Below are 8587 nucleotides of genomic sequence, written 5' to 3'. Positions count from 1 at the left end.
GCGGGATGCGGGCGGCGCGGGGCCGCGGGCTGTGAGCGGCGGCGGCGCGGAGACAAAGGGAGGAGGCGGCGGCGGGGCTCGGCGGCCGGCGCTGGGCACGGGGCGCGGGGGCCGCCGCCGGGGCGCGCCCGCCGGGATGCGGCGCGGGGCGGCGCGGCCGCGGCAGCAGCGCGGCGGCGGCAGCGGCGCGGCCCGCCCGGCGCGGCGGTAGAGGCGGCGGGGCCGGGCCGGCGGTCGCGCAGCAGCGTCTCCCGCGCCGCCCGCGCCGGCGATGTGAGGGCGGCGGCGGCGGCAGGAGGCAGGAGGAGCGCGGCGCGGAGCGGAAGGCGGGCGGGCCCCGGGCGGAAGCGGGCCGGGCCCGGCGGCGAGGGGGCAGCGGCGCGGCGGGGGCGGCCGGGCGCGCGATGGAAACGCACATCTCGTGCCTGTTCCCCGAGCTGCTCGCCATGATCTTCGGGTACCTGGAGGTGCGCGACAAGGGCCGCGCGGCGCAGGTGTGCACGGCCTGGCGGGACGCCGCCTACCACCGCTCGGTGTGGCGGGGCGTGGAGGCCAAGCTGCACCTGCGCCGCGCCAACCCCTCGCTCTTCCCCAGCCTGGCGGCGCGGGGCATCCGGCGGGTGCAGATCCTGTCGCTGCGGCGCAGCCTGAGCTACGTGGTCCAGGGCATGGCGGACATCGAGAGCCTCAACCTCAGCGGCTGCTACAACCTCACCGACAACGGGCTGAGCCACGCCTTCGTGGCGGAGATCAGCTCCCTGCGCTCGCTCAACCTGAGCCTCTGCAAGCAGATCACGGACAGCAGCCTGGGCCGCATCGCCCAGTACCTCAAGGGCCTGGAGGTGCTCGAGTTGGGGGGCTGCAGCAACATCACCAACACTGGCCTCCTGCTAATCGCCTGGGGCCTGCAGCGCCTCAAGAGCCTCAACCTGCGCTCCTGCCGGCACCTCTCAGACGTGGGCATCGGGCACCTGGCGGGCATGACGCGCAGCGCGGCTGAGGGCTGCCTGGGCCTGGAGCAGCTCACGCTGCAGGACTGCCAGAAGCTCAGCGACCTCTCGCTCAAGCACCTGGCCCGCGGGCTGGGCCGCCTCCGCCAGCTCAACCTCAGCTTCTGCGGGGGCATCTCGGACGCGGGGCTGCTGCACCTGTCGCACATGAGCAGCCTGCGCAGCCTCAACCTGCGCTCCTGCGACAACATCAGCGACACGGGCATCATGCACCTGGCCATGGGCAGCCTGCGGCTGTCCGGCCTCGACGTCTCCTTCTGCGACAAGGTGGGGGACCAGAGCCTGGCCTACATCGCACAGGGCCTGGACGGGCTGCGCTCCCTCTCCCTCTGCTCCTGCCACATTAGCGACGAGGGCATCAACCGCATGGTGCGGCAGATGCACGGGCTGCGCACCCTCAACATTGGCCAGTGCGTCCGCATCACCGACAAGGGCCTGGAGCTCATCGCCGAACACCTCAGCCAGCTCACGGGCATCGACCTCTACGGCTGCACCCGCATCACCAAGCGGGGCTTGGAGCGCATCACCCAGCTGCCCTGCCTCAAGGTGCTCAACCTGGGACTTTGGGAAATGACTGAGAGTGAGAAGGTCAGGTGAGACGAGGAGGGCGCCCCGAGACCTCCATCTCCTCTGGAGGGACTCACTGACTGACTGACTGACTGACTGACTGCTGCAGAGGAGGAGAGAAAGAGAGAGGGGGGCACGCACAGAGTCACGCTACCCACGCACTCTGGCACCGCAGGGGGGAACACAGAGAAAGAGAGTATATCCTCGACCCTTCTGTGCTGCCTACCTACCCTTGCTGTGGAGGAGGAGGAGGAAGGGGGAGCAGGAGGAGAGAGAGAAAGCACCTATCCATTTTCCAGGTCATGCCTCAAGCTCCACGCTGGGGAGACAGAGCTCTCCCTTCCCACAGCATCCTTCCCTGCGGAAGAGGTAGAAGCCGACACTCTTATGCACTGGGGCTAGAGACACCCCTCTTTATCCCCACTCCCTGATTCCATCCCCTCGCGCACTAAGGATGGATAAAGACAGACCCTTGTTCTGCCATGTATTCAGAATAGGTTATTTTTTGGTTTTTATAAAGGAGAGTGGGAATGGAGATGGGAACAAAAAATAATAACAGCAGAAAAGGCTTCCTAGCTACACTCGTGTCCCCAGCCACCCAGTCATCCTGGGCTGGGCACAGATACAGCTTTTGGTAAAACAACCATTCCACCTCTGTGCTTGCCCCTCCCCTGTCCACACATTTGTGACAGAAATACTGCTCCCTAGGTACATTGATTTTTTTTTTTCCTTTTAAATCTGTTTTCAGTCTCCATGTTATTCTCTGCTGTGGGTGGATACAACCTCCCACTATTCCAGTTCTCCACTGCACTGAGATTAGCGATAGCTACAGCCTCTCCTTTTGTCAGTATGTTTCCATGTCATCCTGCACTGTGGTTAATGGAAAAGCCTAGGCACTCCATTCTCTCTCCCCATCTCTCTCTCTCTACTGGAGATGAAGATGCCATTTCCTCCTTCTCTTGTCTGTGTGGGGACTGGACACAGGCCCCGGCCTCTTAAGCCTGCCTTCCTGTGCACTGGGGGACACTGAGAGTTACTGAGACTTGTCTTCCCTTTCATCATTCTCTCCTTTTCTCCCCTCCTTCTTCTTGGCAACAGGGATAGACATATCCAGCTACATATCCATTCCTCTTTGGATCGGGGGTGAGCAGGTAGAAGGGGTTTTTAGCTCCTTTCTACCCAGGGAACTTAAGGAAAAATCTCCAGCTTCATTTCTGCTTCATTTGAGATACTGTGACCTGTTTTTATTTTGAAATGCATAAAAAAAATTACTGCTACAAAAACAGCCTCTTACTCTCCCATCTATCCCTTGCTTACATCCTGTAACTGATCCCAGTTCACTCATTCTCCCCTTTACAGTATTCATTTTCTTACATGGTTTTATTTTTAAAGACATATGAAGTTGCTGTTCTTGTGGATTTTTAAGTACATTTTTTTTCTGCTGAATATATTCTATATATATAAATATATATATGATGTCTGGCTACCTCGTTTTAATTTGTTACTTTTTTTTTTTCCCCTCCTCAAAAGCCCTGGAATTCTTATAGGAAAGAGATTTTGAGACTGAAACATTTTTGTGCCTAGACTGGAATAATGCCCCTTGGGTTTGTTCTTCTTTTTGCCCCTCCTCCCCCTGCCCCCCCCTTTTTTTTTTCATTTTTGTTTTCAGGCTTACCCTACTGTGTCCCACCTTCACATTCTGGTTGTGCCTCTCCCTCCCTCTTCACTGGGGACTGGGGACCCAAACTGTGCTTCTGCATTTTTACTCTTCTAGCACAAACATGTAACATGAGAATCCACGCTGAGGATTGGGCTACTGTTAACAGAAATGTGTAAAATGCAAGTTTGTTTAAAAAAAAAAAAGTTATATATATGGATATATGCAAATGCTTTCCCTTCCCCTCCTAAACCACCTACAAAAGGTCACTATGCCAGCCTTCCTGTTTGTAGGTGGAGAGGAGCAGAGCTGGCCTACAGGCCCTGAGGCTGCAATGTGAAGGGGAGGAGACTGAAGTTCATCTGTCTTATCTCTGTTCTGTCAATAAAATGGAGCTGGGTCTTTAGATTATTTTTTAATTATTATTTTAAAGAGGAAGAGCAAGTTTGGGGTTTGTTTTTGGTTTTTTTGTTTTGTTTTGTTTTTAAATATCTTGGCTTTTTTTTTGCTCATCTGTTCCAAATCTCAAATCCTCCACAGTAACAGGCCAGACCATGGAGTTAACGCAAACCCAGAGACCCCTATGGATTAATTGTACTGTTTGTGAATTTGTATAAAAAAAAATAACAAAGATCCTCTTAAAACATTTTATATTCTTACAGTAAAAGGTTAAACATATTTATATAATAAAAGAGGAAATATGAAGTATGTTTTTGAAAAAAAAAAAAAAAAAAGCCGTATCTGTGTTGTCTGTGCTTTTTAAAGATGTGTATCTGTATCTGTTGGGTTTGCTAAGTACAGCCTTGTGGCTGAGGGTGGGAGTTCGGGGCTGCTTGATCTTGTGAGGGATGGAGGAGGAGAAGGAAGGAAGGGAGCCTGGTGCCTCCTGTGCAGGATGTTGAGTAACATCATCATGAAGAGTTTGTAAGGAAGGGGTTTGGCAGGACCAGCCTTGTCTGCGAGGGTGCTTGGCAGCATCCCTGGGGACAAACCCAGTTCAGCTGCTTATTGGTGTGAAGCGTCAGCTGAGTTTGAGGTCATACAAACCAAAAGTGCTGAAGCTTGCTAGCAGCTGAATCTGCTGAGAGATAGAGGCAGACATTTGTGAGTGGGGGAAGAAGGGCTGTGTTTCTTAATTTTTTTTTTAAGCTCCAGGTAGATGGTATGGTAGAGGGTTTTTTACTAATTTAAATTGAGGCCCTCCCTGGATGGAAGACCCATCCAATAAAAACATTTCCCAGCAGTGACAACCACTGAAAACCTGTGCCCTTGTAGACCTGGGAAATCTGAAATATCTTGGGTGATTTCCGCTAACCAGGCAAAGATTAAAGAGAAAGTAAAGTGGGACCGTGTTAAAAAAAAAAAAAAAAGTTTGAATAATCTAAGGTGTCCTTTGTCCTATACCATAATCTTTCTCCTCAACGTATGACTTTTAACCCGGTGGGGTCCCTTTTTAGCCTCCACGACGTGGGGTGTTTTATTGTTGTTGGAGATGGAGCTTAAGCGGTGTTTATAGGGCAGCGACAAAGCCCGTCCCCCCCAGCCCGGCGGCGGGGCTTGCTCGCCCGCTGCCCCCTTCCTGCCTCGAAGGAGGGGGAATGCGAAATGGTGGAAGAAGCCGGAGCCATTGTTCAGGAAAGTTAAAAGAGGAGCTGTCCTTGCTTGCTTGCTCAGTCATGCATACTCAATCTGGCCGGGCCCGGGTCCCTATGGAAAGGAGGAGGGCGATTCTTCCCCTCTTTTTAACATTCCTCTCCAGGCCTGGCTGTATTTAAGCTGCTTTCCTCCGCGCCGAGGAGGAGGGAGGGGGATGGTCTGAAGTTCCTGTACATTTGCATTTTAAGCACTTCCAGCACTGAGCAGGCCACTTTGTTCCCCACTCCAGCAGCCCTGGCCTGGTGCTGCTCCAGGTGGGTTGGATGCCCTACCAAAGCAGGTCCTCTCCGTGCCTGGGCCTGCCCTGGGTGCTCAGCCTCTGCCTCCACAGGTATTTTGGCTGAGGCTGGACTGGACATACTCTTTTGTTGCCAGCTCTAACCACCTCACCTCTTTTATGTCAGTGCCACATTTCGAAGGGGAAAATAGTGCCTGACTCTGGCCCTCTTAAAAAGAAACACCATCTTCTCTGCATCCTAAGGACCTGGACTATCTCAGGGTTTGGACTTTGTTTTATTTCCTCCTTTCCAAGACTTCCAAGCTTTCTGCTGGGAGTCCATCACAAAAGCTGCATTGTTCGCTTTAGGGAAAGCCACCACAATTGGATCTAATTGAGCCTGACACTATATCCATCTTCCTCTACTTGGAGGGAGGTATGGGGTCTGCCTTTCCTGCGTTAAGAAAAGAGTTTACAGTAACCTCTTGATGGAAAAAGAGCGTGTATGTAAATGTTATAAACAATGGGAATTCCAGATCAGGTTCCAATAACAGCTGAAAACATAATTGTTCCTGGGGTCGGCAGCAGTCCCAGCCAAGGACGGGGAGTGAGAAACCTCTCATAAGGTAGGTTTGGTTCTGCTGGGTTTGAGTGAAAACAGCATCTCCTTAATAAGGCCTGTGTTCACACGGATAACGGTGGGACACCTATATCCAAATATAACATATGTGCTCATAAGCTTTGTAATCAGAACTAGGACAGTATTTTTTTTCCCCTAAAAAAATCCCCCAAACTTCTTCTGACTTATATAAAATGCCAAACCAAAAGCATTGCCCAGATGGCTTGACATCCTCTTTAAGGGGAACCCAAGCCAAAAGAAGCTGCCAATAACAAAGCCCAGCACTGGGCTGTTCCCGTAGATGGAGCAAGTGTTCCTCATACCTTCCTCTCATGCACCAGTGTGACAGCACCTCGAGACAGATACAGGCCAGCAACCATTGACCAATTACCACATAAACTGCTCAGCATAACAAGGAAACTTCCACTCTCTGACCACTCTTGAATTTTTGAACGTGACTCAGCTGGCAACTGGGGTAGAAAACTGTAAAAAACACCCCGCTACTTGGAAATGAGCTGGAAGTCTGTCTGTGTCAGTGAACCCACAGTGCCCCAGTGGTGGCTTTGGTGCCAGCCTTCACTGCTGTGCCCAGCAGAAGAGCTCCCATCCCTCCCTCCCAGCCATGCTTGGCTGGGGCAGCAGGGTCCCTCGCCTACGGCTGCACAAGCCAGGGGATGGAGGATGAACCAGGGACCTGCTTTATGGACCAGCAGCTCTGGGAAACAGAGGGGCCACGCTCAAGAGGTGGTGACAGAGAGCAGAGCAGGAGCCATGTGAAGGAGGGATGAAGTGACTGATCAGGAAAGGAGGTGGCCAGGGACTGAGGGGCAGCAGCTGCAGTGAAGTCCTGCATGTGCATGGGGGTCCCTGCTCTGCTGCAGCAGCTGCTCCCCTGGCCAGATCCATGGCTGGCTCCTCTCCCTGGGAGACGGGAAGGAAAAGCAGGCTCCACCTGGGTCCTACTGCCCTTGGACTAGCACATGGGAGGTCCATGCATGACAGATTTATACATTTTATACCATCCCACTCCACGCTGTGGGTTCAACTGAATCAGTTTGTCATGGTGATTCTGGGGTCCTTTGTTTCGCCGGTAATAAATAACGGGGTCACGGGGCAGCTGTCAGGCAAACCACCTGGGGCCTGTGCTACGACCAGAGGTGATCTCTGTGCTAGACAGTACAGAGTTTACTATTGAACCTGCCCTTTGGAGGTCAGGGAAGGGTTAAAATGAGAGCTGGGTGGTCAAAACACCCACAGTTTTTGAAGCCAAAAGCTAGAAGTTAGCACAGGCTGCCATTAACAGCTCAAGGGTAGATGTCCCTTGGATCCGGCAGCCTCCCTATGTACATACGTGGGATGCTTCTAAAGCAAACTCGACCTTTTTTTGTTTTCTCTCTGCCTCCTCCACCTTAAATGCTGCTCTTTGAGCCAGCAGCTCTTTCCTAGTGCCTTCTGCGGAGGAAAAAGATAAATGGATAAGCTCAACTGGGTGGTGTGGGCTGGATGTGAGGACCCCTCAGCACACCAGTGAGGCCCCACGCCAGAGCTGCTGGCTGGGCTGCAGGACACTCCCCACCGTGGCCAGCCAGCAAGGCCGTCCTGCTCAATTCCCCAGCCCCAAGCTGCACGAAAGAAAGAGCTGGAGAGGGTTCATCAGGCTCCTGTGCCAGAACTTAGACTCCAGCCACGTTTGGCAGGAATGCTAGCGTTTCTCCCCCTTCTTTAATTAAATCTACCAAATGCATTAGCTCAACGACAGCCCAAACTGAAAAAGACACGATCGAGATTTTGAAAAATCCGAATCTGATCTGTCCCTGCCAGAGAAAGATGAATGGAAATGGGATTTTCCTAAAAAATTTCCTAAAATTCTCAGTGTGTCTTGGAAAAGGTGTCAAAAGTTTAATACCAGGGCCTGGACACATGCCCTGAGTAAGTATTTCCACATGAGAGGGTTACTGAGACATAAACCAAACTCACATTCTGCTACAGAAACTAACTCAGATCTAGGAATGGGCAACTCCTCCTAGTTATTTTCCTTCCTCTGAGTCTTGTTTCTCCAGGCACAGTCTAGTGATTTCACGATTAAGCAATTTCCCCTCCCACCTTTAAAAAAAAAAAAAAAACCACAACAAAATCCCAAACAAATTTCATCTAAGCTTTGTCCTATTCCTCCCTTTCCTTCACCTTTCTCCCCCAAAATGTCCCAGCTTTACAACCCCTGGGTAACTTCAGGGGCGCGGCAGTTGGCACATACAGACAGCACCACACAGACGCACCGATAACAGCTCTGCAGCCAGCAGGCTCTCTGCTTGTTCAGTGAGCTGCAATGCCAATAAATCCCTGCCATTATCTCCCTTTGTGACAGCCACAGTGGCATTACTGGCACCCCAGCTTCAGCATGAACCAGGTGCATCCTTCAGCGTTATAAACTCCTCCTGCCACACATTGGGTAGAAGCCTCCTAAGGCTGTCGTGGCACAGGTGAGCTGGTTTCCTCCGCTCCTCCAGGCTCCTGGAGCCTGACTCTCAGCTCTGGCAAACCTCCATCCGCTTAGTTAAAGCCCCCCACGCACCACCAACCCCTGTGCGAATCGACCGGAGGGTGACGGGCACCGCGAGATCCCTGGGGGCTGCCCGTCTACCCCACACCCAGCGAAACCAGGCGGCGACAACCCCGCTGCCTGTGACACCGGCGGGGCTTCCGCGAGCGCCCGGGCGGGGTGGAGCATCCCCATCCCCGCTGCCGCCGGGAGCGGCGGAGCCGGCGGCAGCCCCCGGTCCCGCCGGCAGCCCCCGGTCCCGCCGGCCGTCCCGCCGCGCCCCGGGGTCCCGCCTGCAGCGGCGGCGCCGCCCCGGCAGGCG

At 53.5% G+C, this 8587-nt stretch overlaps 1 protein-coding gene across 1 annotated transcript; it reads left to right on the top strand.

The window, feature by feature from the left end:
• The first annotated feature begins 363 nt into the window (after window positions 1-363).
• On the top strand, window positions 364-3428 carry FBXL14 (F-box and leucine rich repeat protein 14). Its single transcript, XM_032688066.1, has one exon. The coding sequence runs from the start codon at window positions 405-407 to the stop codon at window positions 1605-1607; it is 1203 nt and encodes a 400-aa protein (XP_032543957.1). The 5' UTR covers window positions 364-404; the 3' UTR covers window positions 1608-3428.
• Window positions 3429-8587: the final 5159 nt, after the last annotated feature.

Source organism: Chiroxiphia lanceolata, chromosome 5 (genome assembly GCF_009829145.1).
Source record: "Chiroxiphia lanceolata isolate bChiLan1 chromosome 5, bChiLan1.pri, whole genome shotgun sequence".
Taxonomy (NCBI): domain Eukaryota; kingdom Metazoa; phylum Chordata; class Aves; order Passeriformes; family Pipridae; genus Chiroxiphia; species Chiroxiphia lanceolata.
This window is presented reverse-complemented; position numbering and strand designations above follow the sequence as displayed.

Coding starts and splice junctions, on each gene's coding strand:
- FBXL14 (XM_032688066.1), top strand. CDS start 405: ATGGAAACGCACATCTCGTGCCTGTTCCCCGAGCTGCTCGCCATGATC.